Raw genomic sequence first — 14,896 nt, 5'->3', positions numbered from 1 at the left:
TCAAGTCTGCAAAATTCCTTTTGCCATGTAAGGCAACATATTCCACAGGTTCTAGGGATTAAGATATGGACATAATTGGGGGTCATTATTCTGTCTATAATATGAGGTGTATCCTGTACCTCCTTAGCACTTTCTGCATAACTTTCCCAGCCTTTGTAACACTTCAGATTACTAGTTCAACTGACTGGTTTCCTAGCTTGGTTGTGAGTCTATTGAGGGTAAGGACCGTCATCTCTCTTGTCCATCATTCTGCTTGTATTTTTAGGACAATGCTTAGACTAAGCACCCAATACTTCTATATTGATTGACTGCTTGAATGAATGAATGAATTAGAGAGATGCTCAATAATATGTGCACATGTTTTCCAAAGATAGTGTTTTGGTTTGTCCTAAATATTTCTGAGATCCTTGTTTTCTTGAGAAGTTTGAGATGTAAATCTGTTTCTCAATAGTTACTTGATATCAACAGAAAATGCCTTCTTTTAAAAAATTATGAATGACTCACAAACTGTCAAGAACATTTTGAAGTATAAAAGAAGCACTCCTAAATTATGCAACTATGAATACTTTTTAATAAAAGGAGTTAATGAATATTCCACAGGAAAGAGCTGGCTTGCACAGTCTGGAGTTAATTGCTCACCCACACCTGGTTGTTAATTTCTTTCTGAAATGTTGTTTAGTGTAGATAAAGCCCATCATTTACCACATCCCACATGGGTACAGATTAGTTGTCTCCTTTGTACATGCTCCAAGCTTACCTCATTTTGCATAAGGCAGGATATTAGCTGTGCATTCACTTTACTCTTTTCTATAACAATGTGATTTTTATTGCACTGGTTGATTTACTTAGAAGCTTAGAACATGAGGATATAGCCATAAAATCATTACAATGGCAAAACTGAGAGTGTAAAAGAAAATTTCACTTATTTTTGGAAAGATTTCAGAAATGTCCATTGTATTTAAATTTCCATTTGAGTGAAATGGTAACTTTGCCATTAAGAATGTCTTTTTATTTACAAAAAACATCATGAATTGCTTCTCTTAATATAGCTTACTTAAATGATTATCCACAAATACATGGCACAATTCTTTTATTTTTTTTTTTTGGATGATGTGAAAATGTGCATGCATTTTGAATAAAGGAGCAGAAAAGAGGAAACTTGAATGTAAAAATGAAAGACAGAGCAAGCACACTGTAAGAATGGAAGGAAAATTTTTGTTTCTCTATTGATTAAACCCAAACATTTTCATAGTTAACAATCTATCATCACTTAAATAATGAAATAATTGCAAGAAAATACAGAGAATGGCAAGTATAATTTACAAGTGAAATAAATGTGCTAGGATAGAAAAGAGAAAGAAACTTAGTTCTTAAATAATTTTCTGTACCTTTTAACCACCATTTCTGAATCATTTAGATCTAGTGATCAATCTCTCCAAATAATATATACAGAGTTTTTTCACTGGAATGTTATTTTCAGATCAACAAGTAAATTTCTTATGAACTAGTAGTGACTTCCTGCAGCACTGAATTGATAAAAATTCTGAGGTCTTCTTTGACATAAGTGGAAAAATTACCATGATTGATTAGCCATGTTTGGCTTGCTAAGGAATGGGGATGATAGAATGCATACCATAAAGTTAGTTATGGGTAATAATTTATGTACCTCCTTCAGGAAAAGCAATGCATTGACATTTTCCAAATGAAATAGTTGTTAATATTTTTCAGATTATATTGAATATATATATTTAATTCTATTAAATATTGCCAATAACAATTATGCTTTCTAGTAAATAAATAATAAGCCTTAAAAATCTCAAAAATTCATAATTTATATAATTTGGGGGATTAGATATTAATGATAACTTTTTCTACATAAATTTTTGGACTAAGGAGTTTAGATTAAGCTTATTTTGAAATATGTAATATATTATAAAAAACATATGCCATTTGTTAAGAACAATGCTGTGTAAGAAAATGTAAAAAAAGACTTCATTAATTTTGTTCTCAAATTGTATCATCACTGTCTTTTTTTTAACATCTTTATTGGAGTATAATTGCTTTACAAGGGTGTATTAGTTTCTGCTTTATAATAAAGTGAATCAGCTATACATATACATATACCCACATATCTCGTCCCTCTTGCATCTCCCTCCCACCCTCCCTATCCCACCCCTCTAGGTGGCCACAAAGAACTGAGCTGATCTCCCTGTGCTATGCGGCTGTTTCCTACTAGTTATCTACTTTATATTTGGTAGTATATATAAGTCCAAGCCACTCTCTCACTTCATCCCAGCTTGCAATCCCCTCTCACCGTTTCCTCAAGTTCATTCTCTATGTCTGCGTCTTTATTCCTATTCTGATCCTAGGTTCTTCAGAATCATTTTTTTGTTGTTAGATTCCATACATGTGTGTGTTAGCACACGGTTTTTATTTTTCTCTTTCTGACTTACTTCACTTGGTATGACAGTCTCTAGGTCCATCCACCTCAATACAAATAACTCAATTTCATTTCTTTTTATGGCTGAGTAATATTCCATTGTATATATGTGCCACATCTTCTTTATCCATTCATCAGTCGATGGACACTGAGGTTGCTTCCATGTCCTGGTATTGTAAATAGAGCTGCAATGAACAGTGTGGTACATGACTCTTTTAGAATTATGGTTTTCTCAGGGTATATGCCCAGTAGTAGGATTGCTGGGTCTTATGGTAGTTCTATTTTTAGTTTTTTAAGGAACCTCCATACTGTTTTCCATAGTGGCTGTATCAATTTACCTGCCCACCAGCAGTGCAAGAGGGTTCCCTTTTCTCCACACCCTCTACAGCATTTATTGTCTGTAGATAGTTTGATGATGGCTATTCTGACTGCTGTGAGGTGATACCTCACTGTAGTTTTGATTTGCATTTCTCTGATGATTAGTGATGTTGAGCATCCTTTCATGTGTTTGTTGGAAATCTGTATACCTTCTTTGGAGAAATGTTTATTTAGGTCTTCTACCAATTTTTGGATTGGTTATATGTTTTTTTGATATTGAACTGCATGAGCTGCTTGTAAACCTTGAAGATTAATCTTTTGTCAGTTGCTTCATTTGCAGAAATGTTCTCCCATTCTGAGGGTTGTCTTTTCATCTTGTTTTTGGATTCCTTTGCTGTGCAAAAGCTTTTAAGTTTCATTAGGTCCCATTTGTTTATTTTTGTTTTTATTTTCATTTCTCTAGGAGGTGGGTCAAAAAGGATTTTGCTGTGATTTATGTCATACAGTGTTCTGCCTATGTTTTCCTCTAAGAGTTTTATAGTGTCTGACCTTTCATTTAGGTCTTTAATCCATTTTGAGTTTATTTTTGTGTATGGTGTTAGGGAGTGTTTTAATTGCATTCTTTTACATGTAGCTGTCCAGTTTCCCCTGCACCACTTAGTGAAGAGGCTGTCCTTTCTCCACTGTATATTCTTGCTTCCTTTATCAAAAATAAGGTGACCATATGTGCGTGGGTTTATCTCTGGACTTTATATCCTGTTCCATTGATCTATATTTCTGTTTTTGTGCCAGTACCATACTGTCTTGATTACTGTAGTCTTGTAGTATAGTGTGAACTCTGGGAGCCTGATTTCTCCAGCTCCGTTTTTTTTTTTTTTTTTTTCTCAAGATTGCTTTGGCTATTCAGGGTCTTTTGTGTTTCCATACAAATTGTGAAATTTTTTGTTCTAGTTCTGTGAAAAATGCCATTGATACTTTGATAGGGATTGCACTGAATCTGTAGATTTCTTTGGGTAGTATAGTCATTTTTGCAATGTTGATCCTTCCAATCCAAGACATAGTATATCTCTCCATCTGCTTGTATCATCCTTAACTTCTTTCATCAGTGTCTTATAGTTTTCTGCATACAGGTCTTTTGTCTCCATATGTAGGTTTATTACTAGGTATTTTATTCTGTTTGTTGCAATGGTAAATGGGAGCGTTTCTTTAATTTATCTTTCAGATTTTTCATCATTAATGTATAGGAATGCAAAAGATTTCTGTACATTAACATTGTATCCTGCTACTTTACCAAATTCATTGATTAGGTCTAGAAGTTTTCTAGTACCATCTTTAGGATTCTCTATGTATAGTATCATGTCATCTGCAAACAGTGACAACTTTACTTCTTTTCCGCTTTGAATTTCCTTTATTTCTCTGATGGCTGTGGCTAAAACTTCCAAAACTATGTTGAATAATAATGGTGAGAATGGACAAACTTGTCTTATTCCTGATCTTGGAGGAGGTGGTTTCAATTTTTAACCATTGAGAACAAGGTTGGCTGTGGGTTTGGCATATATGACCTTTATTATGTTGAGGTAAGTTCCATCTTTGCCTACTTTCCAGAGGTTTTTATTATAAACGGGTGTTGAATTTTGTTGAAAGTTTTTTCTCCATCTATTGAGACAATCATATAGGTTCTCTCCTTCAGTTTGTTAATATGGTGTATCACATTGATCAATTTGCGTATAGTGAAGAATCCTTGCATTTCTGGGATAAACCCCAGTTGATCATGGTTTATCGGCCTTTTAATGTGCTGTTAGATTCTGTTTGCTAGTATTTTCTTGAGGATTTTTGCATCTATGTTTATCAGTGATATTGCCCTGTAGTTTTATTTCTTTGTGACATCTTTGTCCAGTTTTGGTATCATGGTGATGGTGGCATTGTAGAATGAGTTTGGGGGTGTTCCTCCCTCTGCTATATTTTGAAAGACTTTGAGAAGGATAAGTGTTAGCACTTCTCTAAATGTTTGAGAGAAGTCACGTGTGAAGCCATCTGGTCCTAGGCTTCCTTTTGTTGGAAAATTTTTAATCACAGTTTAATTTTCAGTGCTTGTGATTGGTTTGTTCATATTTTCTATTTCTTCCTAGTATACTCTCAGAAGTTGTGCTTTTCTAAGTAATTGTCCATTTCTTCCAGCTTGTCCATTTTATTGGTATATAGTTGCTTGTAGTAATCTCTCATGATCATTGGTATTTCTTCAGTGTCAGTTGTTACTTCTTCATTTTCATTTAAAATTCTATTGGTTTGAGTCTTCTCCCATTTTTTTTCTTGATGAGTCTGGCTAATGGTTTATCAATTTTATTTATCTTCTCAATGAACCAGCTTTTATTTTTATTGATCTTTGTTATGGCTTCCTTCATTTCTTTTTCATTTATATCTGATCTGTTCTTTATGATATCCTTCCTTCTGCTTACTTTGGGTTTTTTTTTTTTTTCTTCTTCCTCTAATTGTTCTAGGTGTAATGTTAGGTTTTTTATTTGAGATATTTCTTGTTTCTTGAGGTAGGATTGTAATGCTATAAATTTCCCTCTTAGAACTGCTTTTGCTGTATCCCATAGGTTTTGGGTCTGTGTGTTTTCATTGTCATTTGTTTCTAGGTATTTTTTGATTTCCTCTTTGTTTTCTTCAGTGACCTCTTGGTTATTAAGTAGTGTATTGTTTAGCCTCCATGTGTTTGCATTATTTACAGATATTTTCCTGTAATTGGTATCTAGTCTTATAGCATTGCAGTCAGAAAAGATTCTTGATAGAATTTCAATTTTCTTAAATTTACCAAGGCTTGATTTGTGACCCAAGCTATGATCTATCCTGGAGAATGTTCCATGAGCACTTGAGAAGAAAGCGTATTCTGTTGTTTTTGCATGGAATGTCCTATAAATATCAATTAAGTCCACCTTGTTTAATGTATCATTTAAAGCTTGTGTTTCCGTATTTATTTGCATTTTGGATGATCTGTTCATTGGTGAAAGTGGGGTGTTAAAGTCCCCTCCTATGATTGTGTTACTGTTGATTTCCCCTTTTATGGCTTATGATTTCCCCTTTTATGGCATTTGCCTTATGTATTGAGGTACTCCTATGTTGGGTGCATAAATATTTACAATTGTTATATCTTCTTCCTGAATTGATCCCTTGATCATTATGTAGTGTCCTGCTTTGTCTCTCATAATTGTCTTTATTTTAAAGTCTATTTTGTCTGATATGAGTATTGCTACTCCAGCTTTCTTTTGATTTTCCATTTGCATGGAATATATTTTTCCATCCCCTCACTTTCAGGATGTATGTGTCCCTAGTTTGAAGTGGGCCTCTTGTAGACAGCATATATATGGGTCTTGTTTTTGTATCCATTCAGCCAGCCTCTGTATTTTGGTGAGAGCATTTTATCCATTTACATTTAAGGTAATTATCAATATGTATATTCCTATTACCATTTTCTTAATTGTTTTGGGTTTGTTATTGTAGGTCTTTTCCCTCTCTTTTGTTTCCTGCCTAGAGAAGTTCTTTTAGCAATTGCTTTAAAGCTGTTTTGGTGGTGCTGAAGCCTCTTAGCTTTTGCTTGTCTGTAAAGCTTTTAATTTCTCCATCAAACCTGAATGAGATCCTTGACGTGTAGAGTAATCTTGGTTGTATATTTTTCCCTTTCATCACTTTAAATATGTCCTGGTTCTCCCTCTGGCTTGCAGAGTTTCTGCTGTAAGGTCTGCTGTTAACCTTATGGGGATTCCCCTGTATGTTATTTGTTTTTTTCCCTTGCTGCTTTTAATATTTTTTCTTTGTATTTAACTTTTGGTAGTTTGGTTAATATGTGTCTTGGTGTGTTTCCCCTTGCATTTATCCTGTATGGGACTCTCTGTGCCTCCTGGACTTGATTGACTATCTCCTTTCCCATGTTAGGGAAATTTTCAACTATAGTCTCTTCAAATATTTTCTCAGACTCTTTCTTGTTCTCTTTTTCTTCTGGAAACCCTATAATTCAAATGTCGGTGCATTTAATGTTGTCCCAGTAGTCTCTAAGACTGTCCTCAATTCTTATCATTCTTTTCTCTTTATTCTGCTCTGCAATAGTTATTTCCATTTTTTTATCTTCCAGGTCACTTATCTGTTCTTCTGCCTCAGTTATTCTGCTGTTGATTACTTCTAGAGAATTTTTAATTTCATTTATTGTGTTGTTCATCATTTTTTGTTTCCTCTTAGTTTTATAAGTCCTTGTTAAACGTTTCTTGTGTTTTCTCCATTCTATTTACAAGATTTTGGATCATCTTTACTATCATTACTCTGAATTCTTTTTCAGGAATACTGCCTATTTCCTCTTTTTTTTTTTCTGGTGTGTTTTTATGTTGCTCCTTCATCTGCTGTGTGTTTCTCTGTCTTCTCATTTTGATTAACTTACTGTATTTGGTGTCTCCTTTCCACAGGCTGCACATTCATAGTTCCCATTGTTTTTGGTCTTTACCTCCAGTGGCTATGGTTTGTTCGTGGGTTGTGTAGGCTTCCTGGTGGAGGGTACTAATGCCTATATTCTGGTGGATATGGCTGGATCTTGTCTTTCTGGTGAGCAGGACTGCATCTGTTTGGCTTTTTGGGGAGTGTCTGTGACCTCATTATGATTTTAGGCATCCTCTCTGCTAATGGGTGGAGTTGTGTTTCTGTCTTGCAAGTGGTTTGGCATAGGTTGTCCAGCACTGTAGCTTACTGCTTGCTGAGTGGAGCTGGGTTTTAGGGTTGAGATGGAGATTTCTGTGAGAGCTTTCACTGGTTGATATTACATGGAGCTGGGAGGTCTCAGTGGACCAATGTCCTGAACTCAGCTCTCCCACCTCAGAGGCACAGAGCTGACACCAGCTGGAGCACCAAGACCCTGCCAGCCACACGGCTCCAAGTCTGATGAGAGGAAAGAGAAATACCAGCTCATGTGCAGAATCATCCCACAGATCACAGTAATGACACCTTCAGCTTGATCATGGTGATGTTTTCATGAGTGTTTGCATATGTCCAAACTCACCAAATTGTATACAGGAGGACATTGAAAATATTGCTGGTACAGTTCCAGGCCACTTTTTTTTCTTTTGTTTTGCATTTAGTCTAGTTTCACTGGCTCATAGGGTGCAGTGTGCAGAGACCTCAAACCCAGCACCTTCAGACCAGAGTTTCTAGCTCAAAGCGGTTGCACAGCATCCCAACTCAAGATGGAGGTGGAGACAGCAGGCTGTGTGTAGAGTATCACTGTCATTTTAAGATCTATTGCTAAATATGTCAGAGGTTTCAGTTATTTATTTAATCCAAGCCATTGAATTTTTAAACATTACTGATTATTTTCTTTGTTTAACAAGAGTACCCAGATTTACGTAATGATGTGCTGGTAAGTCTTTGACAAACAACTCTTGGAGTGGAGGTTATGGCATGGGATGTTGGAAAAGCACTGATTTGTTGCACTTGCCGATTTCCATGGTATAAATATGTTTTCATTAAACATAGAGCTTGAAAAGATATGTACACTATTGACATTCTGAAAAGATGTAAACAGAGCTGGTCTGAGATGTCTTTTAAAAAATCACATACAGTTTATTTTTTAAAACAGATATATTCAGGAGAATTGCATACAAGCCCTTCAAATTTTGAACTCCATGGTACATTGCAAATGATTAGTCTTACTAAAGATTTTTATATCTAACTTTGTAAGGAAATATCTACTCCATTATATATATTTTATATATGTTTATCTTGTTAATTGTTGAACTTTTGCAGGAAAGCTTATCTGATATTTGTTATAGATTCTTATACTCTTAAAATTCAATAAAATATTTCCAAATTGGATAAAAATATATTTATGAATCATAAAAAATTTGCAAGGAAATACATATCACAAACAAATAATTGGCCAAATGTCTTAGCAAATCTTTTAATATTGATCTAGTAATTCTGCCTCTGTAATCCTAAATAAGGTGGAATAAATGTATCTCTAAACTAATTAATGTAGTGCCAACCTATATGTGTGCATATGTGTGTGCATGTGTGTGTGTGTTTGTGAGACTAGGAGATAAAAGGAATAAATACCAATCAACATTCCACTGTTTATCTTTGCTTAGGATACATATTTTTATTTTTCCTGTATTCTTAAACCCTCTCTCCAATCTCTGATAATGAGCAGGGACACATTATATCTGAATTTATAAATAAGAGCCCTGGTATAGTAGGGCTAGGTCCTATTTTAGTTAGGCAAATATTGAATTATAATGGTTACTACCGAGTGGTCAGTGGAAGAGCTAAGTTGTGTTCACTTTTCGTTTTGTTTGAGTTTCTAATTTACCATTTGGAGCCAGTATCATAGCCTGGATCTATGCTTACCCTCAGCCCTCCTTCTCATGGGAGAAAAAGGGAAACAGAAGGCACTACTAGAGTGCCTGGCATGAGGTAGGCCCCCAATAAATATTGATTGACTGGGAGCAGGAAAAGTTTGAGATCTCAGACTATCATTAGTGTTTAATTAAAGCTGTCCACATGATTAGAATGCTTACAACTCCATCCTGTTTCTACTTTTTGGAATTAAACATACCCTTCAAGCTTACTTTTGTGTGAAGCCTTCCCTGATTGCTCCAAAGAGACTTCTTCCTCTTTTAATTTTCCATTCTCTTTCATTTTTAATCATGTGTTATTTACCAACATTATCCTTGGCACTCAAGGATAAACTCCTAGAAGAAAGGGATAGGATCTTGCACATTTGTATGGTTCACTTCATTTCAAAAAATTTTGTGAACAAACTCATGCTCTATTGTTATTATTTCAATTAATAAATATGAATATACATCTAAAGATGAAACTTGGAAACAAATCCTATACCTGAATACTACTCTTAAAATACATTAAAAATTACTTTGTAACATTTCTTAGTTTTTAAAAATACCGATTTTCCCTCATACTTCCCTTCAATGCTAATTGAGAAACAACCATATTCCAATTTTTCTGTAGCCACTATAGAGGAAAACCATGGACATTTTAAATAGCAAAACTATTCCAATTAAAAATGTATATTTTCAGAGAATTTCATAATAATGAATGAATTGGAGTTTATTTGAATTCCCCCTTCTAATGGTGGGGGAATCTTGGCCTACATGATTTGCTCTCAGAACCTTATCACTCTTTAGATGGACCTCAGATGTGGTGGCCTGTCACTGTTTAGAAATATGTCATTTCACATGAGAAAACTGTGGCCCTGAGGACATTAGTGAGAAAGAGGTCATGAACTCCTAATTAAAAACAAAATTCCCACCAGGTGCATTCAGAGTCAGATTTACTATGAACCAAATGAAGCTTAATTTTCAGGCCCCTCACACAGAACGCTTCTAAGTCTGAGGGACACACTCCAAGATAGAATCTTTTCCTTAGTGTGACACGAAAATTGTATAAACTTCAGAAACCACAAAATAGGGTTCTACCTCTGGGCATACGCATGAAAGAAAATGTGGGATATTGTGCAAAGAGAACTTTGAGGATGTCTAGCGGCCTCGATTCTGGGCTGTGTTTGGCATTAACTTGCCAGGTCTCCTTTCAGAATCGTCTAAACTTGCTGAGCTTCAGTTTGTTTATCTGTGAAATGATACTGGTAATTAAGTTAGCCCATCTTCCTATCTGAGTTATGTAATAATTACCTGAGACAACATTTGAATATTCAAAAATCAAAGAGTTCAAAAATAATTAGTAATTAACTGAAAAATGTAAAAATTAAAAGTGTTTGGAATTAACCTTGTTAAACACGAGGCCACCATTAATCTTCCCAATGTTCAACAATGTCAACAGTAAAAATCTCTAAGAATTCTCCCTAACTCAACTCTGTTCCTCCTACAGAAGAAGCAACACAGCCCTGCCTGAATCAGAAGTGTTCTTTAATCCTAGATTGCAGTGGATTGACCTTTTATGACTATTCTGGAGTCTCCATGCTTGTTGAGGTATTTGCACAGCTTGTGTCTGGACTGATTCTTTCCCTTCCCTTTAGTAACAGGGTTTCACCAGCCTCTCTCTCAGCTCTGGGGTTTTGATCCTGCTTGTTTCAATACTCATCTCACCCATTCTCTCCAAAGGGCACAGACTTTATTACTCCCACTACTATAGATTTCTTTTCAGGAGATGCCGTGAAGTTTCTAACTGTGTGTGAATCTGGAGAGCGTGGGAGGAGTAGAGGTGGGTATTCATGTGGGGTGTTAGAACAGAACATAGACTTGGGATGTAATGGGTATAGCAGATGCTGGGCAGTCAACTCCTAGGTTTCTAGAAAGAAGGAGAAAAGTCCCCTCCATGAGCAAGGGACCTGATGATGGCAGGATGTTGTCTCTCACATCATGGATGGGTACAGTCTGACTTGAAACCATTCCTGGTCTCTGAAATAATACTCAGTGCAGGGGTTTTTCTCCATTCTCTCAGACAATCGTGTCCTCTACCCCATGATATCCATGGGGTCTCCATGATCCCGGTTGCAAAAAATAAAAGTTTTATTTCTTTAAAACTGAAGCCTCCATTTAGTTAGATGGAACACCTAATTTTGCCAATTCAAGGAAAACTCAGACACTTCTGGAATTGTTTCCTCCTTTTTTTTTGAGTACTAAGTCAACAAGGAATGTACTCCCTTTCTAATTTCCATTTATTCTCTCCTCAATACCCTAAATATGAGGGAGGATCTTGAGGACCAAGCAATGTCTGTTTCTCAGCTGTCCTCAGTCCTCCATTAGCTTCTGCTGTGTGGAACTTGGTTCATCTCGCCTTTGGCTGTTTGTTCCCCAGCGGTTCTCTTACCCTGGCTTCATACAGTCTCCTGCTGTGTGAGGCTTTGTATTCAGCCAAAAACTTAATCATAACCTATGGCAATTTCTGGAGCTCTTTCCCTGCATATTTCCGTTCTTTCCATTACTCTCTCCCATAAATTTCATCCACTCAAGCCTTCCTAAATACCAGTTCTGTCTTCTCAGCTCAGTAAAGTGGCTGCATTTTGCTTGGGTCCCCCCGACATCATGTCACGGTCCACAAACTGCTTTGAAGCAGAAAGCTGAGATGATCTGAGAGCTCACCTCGTTTGTTTTTTTTTTCTTTCAGAAAACTCAGTCCTTTTCTGCCTGTTCCCATTGTCGAAAAACAATTTATATATTTTCTCCATTTGTCTACTTATTTACGAAGGATAGGATAGTCTTTATATTAATTACTCTTCATGGCCAGAAGTCAAAATTGGACCTTGACTTTTAAAGAGTTAAAACCAGTAGTCCTAGAAGGCCTCACATTGTAGATTTTGATTGCTTTCTCATGGTGTTGCATAACTGTCTCTATTCATTCATATTTTAAATTTGAAATGTCCAACCTTTCAAACTCAAGATAGTACAAAGCTCAGCTTCAGTCTGGCTTTCCTGTGAAGATGGGGTGGGACTATGTGAAGAGAAGCAGCTTACTATGTGACAGAGCGTAGTCTCAGATCTATCACACCTGCTGGGAGGGGTTAGGAAAATTGTCTAAACTGTCTGGATCTCAGTTTATTCATTTTGTAAAAATGGGGGGGTGATTTTGTTTCAGATTTAGTAGATATTAAAAAAAGAAATAAATTACGCAAAAGAATTGAATTTTAAATATCCTAGGCCTTAAATCTAGTGGCTGTTTTTGGTAAATTTTCCACGTGTAATATGCTTTTAATTTCTTGTTGCTCACCATGAAAACTTTGCACAATTTGGCATAGGGTTCAACCTCAATACTTTTCTTGCATCTAAATCCTGACTGTAAACAGAGAGTCTCTCATCATTGGAGGGCTTCTTGTGTTCAGCACTTTTATTTACTGTGTTGCCAAGGTCTAGAAGAGCACTGTTAAACCTATGTGTATAAGGATCACCTGGGGAGCTTATTTAAGATGCAGTCTTTTGATGGAGTGATCATTTTGAAATGTACAGAAATTTTGAAACATTATATTATGTAACAGGAGCTAACACAGTGTTGTTGGTCAATTATACTCCAAAAGCAAACAAACAAACAAACTCATAGAAAAAGAGATCAGATTTGTGGTTACCAGAGGCAAGGGGTGAGGGGAAGGGGAATTGGATGAAGGCAGTTAAAAGGTACAAACTTCTGGTTATAAGATAAAAAGTACTAGGGATGTAGGTACAACATGATAAATAGAATGAGCACTGCTGTATGTTATATATGAAAGTTGTTGAGAGAGTAAATCCTGAGAGTTCTCATCAGAGGAAGAATATCTTTTTTCTATTTCTTTAATTTTGTATCTATATTAGATGATGGATGTTCACCAAACTTATTGTGGTCATCATTCCATGATGTATGTATGTCAAATCGTTATGCTGTATACCTTAAACTTATACAGTGATGTATGTCAATTATAACTCAATAAAACTGGAAGGAAAAAAATGCAGTTTTCTGAGTCCTGGTTCTGGCCCAGGAATATTCATTTTAAACAATGTAGTTTGTCCAAGGATTATGTTTTGAGCAACACTAGACTAGGATTGTCCTTTTACTGGGAAAAGTCAGTATGTATATTTTTTGTTTAATTGTATTTAAAATTTGTTTTGAATATACTCCAGTATTTATTAGTTGTCCTCTCTAGATATTGCAAATCAGGACTTAGAGTTAGTAAAGAGGAGGAAATGGTTACTTATTGTCAGTGAGTTTAAGATCTAAGGTTGAAAATTCAGAGGAATTCAAATAATCTATGTTTTGGGCATGGTGAGAAAGAAACTTTTAAGAATTCATCTTAATGGTTTTAAAATATTGCACAACATAATGAAGGAATAAGTCAACTGATGTATTTTATTTTTAAATGGGCAGAAAGACATTTGCCCTTCTGTATATACAAAACCAGCAGTTTTGTATCAATTTGCTTTTGTGTGTGTGTGTGTGTGTGTGTGTGTTATGCGGGCCTCTCACTGCTGTGGCCTCTCCCGTTGCGGAGCACAGGCTCCGGACGCGCAGGCTCAGCGGCCATGGCTCATGGGCCCAGCCACTCCATGGCATGTGGGATCTTTCCGGACCGGGGCACGAACCCGTGTCCCCTAGCATTGGCAAGCGGGCTCTCAACCACTGTGTCACCAGGGAAGCCCTTCAATTTGCTATTTTTAGTTTCCTTATTAGTATTTAGTTTATTTCATCATGGTTACAGTAAATTATGATGTATGTTACAACCATAAACTTTACATATAGACAAATTCTAGGTCCAAGTATTAGCTACATAACTAGTTCTAGGATCTGGGTTTAAGTATTTGTTTGCTCTTCTGTAAACTGGAAGTAGAAATACTTTGAGTTGTTGTGAAGCTTAGAAATGACATATTGTATATAAAGCGTATAAAAAGGTTTCTAGAAGTTAGTTAAGTACTCAGTAATGCTAGCTTCTATTTGTTCTCATTTTGCAAAAGTCATTTCTTAAAATAATATCACTACAACTAATACTATTTCTTAGTTCCTGCCACCCTGAAATAGGGTCCAGACTAAAGAGCCACAGAATCTCTTCAGCCATGCATGTCTTCCTGCTTCCCAAAAACACTCCCTGGATTATTTTCTCACTTTGGTATAAGGAAGATTCTCCTAAGAGTTATAGGTTGAAGAAAGTGGAGTGAATGCTATTTGTTCTTCTACTTAGGACACTTCTACTTAGTGAACTAGAGAATATGTTTATCAGCATCAATAAACCACCCATAGCAATGTGTTTGTGCTTCACTGAGCTTAAGAAAAAGTAAAACACTGACAGATCACTTTGAATTGTCATTTTAACTTACGAAAACAGGAGCCATTTATTCAATGGCAAGCCTCAGACCATGTATTATTTATTTGTTTATTTGCCTGTTTATTTATGCCCAGAGTGATGTCTCCTATTATTCCACAATTCTTCTACCATAGAGATAACTGCTTATTGCTGGAAGAATATAAGGGAAAATTTTGGGTGTATCATGCATACCCTTAAAAAGTTTTGTAAACGCAGCATTCTACATTTTATATGTATGACACTTTACTATTACGTAACCAAATCCAACCTACTTTACTAAAACTTCTGGATTTACTGAGTTTTGTCGGCTGACTTTGGTCTGGGTGAATTTAAGATCAGGGCCTTCAGTAAGGTTGTTACTA

The 14,896-nt window shown here is 35.8% G+C and overlaps 1 protein-coding gene across 1 annotated transcript in view; it reads left to right on the top strand.

Moving 5' to 3' along the window:
• Positions 1 to 14,896, top strand: part of SLC26A7 (solute carrier family 26 member 7) — a 181,446-nt gene that overhangs the window by 161,460 nt on the left and 5,090 nt on the right. The window contains exon 15 of the mRNA XM_067712815.1: positions 10,640 to 10,740. Coding sequence (XP_067568916.1) covers positions 10,640 to 10,740 — 101 coding nt within the window. The remainder of the gene's footprint in view (positions 1 to 10,639; positions 10,741 to 14,896) is intronic.

The sequence above is a fragment of the Pseudorca crassidens genome, chromosome 17, assembly GCF_039906515.1.
Source record: "Pseudorca crassidens isolate mPseCra1 chromosome 17, mPseCra1.hap1, whole genome shotgun sequence".
Lineage (NCBI taxonomy): Eukaryota > Metazoa > Chordata > Mammalia > Artiodactyla > Delphinidae > Pseudorca > Pseudorca crassidens.
Note: the sequence above shows the minus strand (reverse complement) of the source record. Positions and strands in the feature narration are given on the sequence as shown.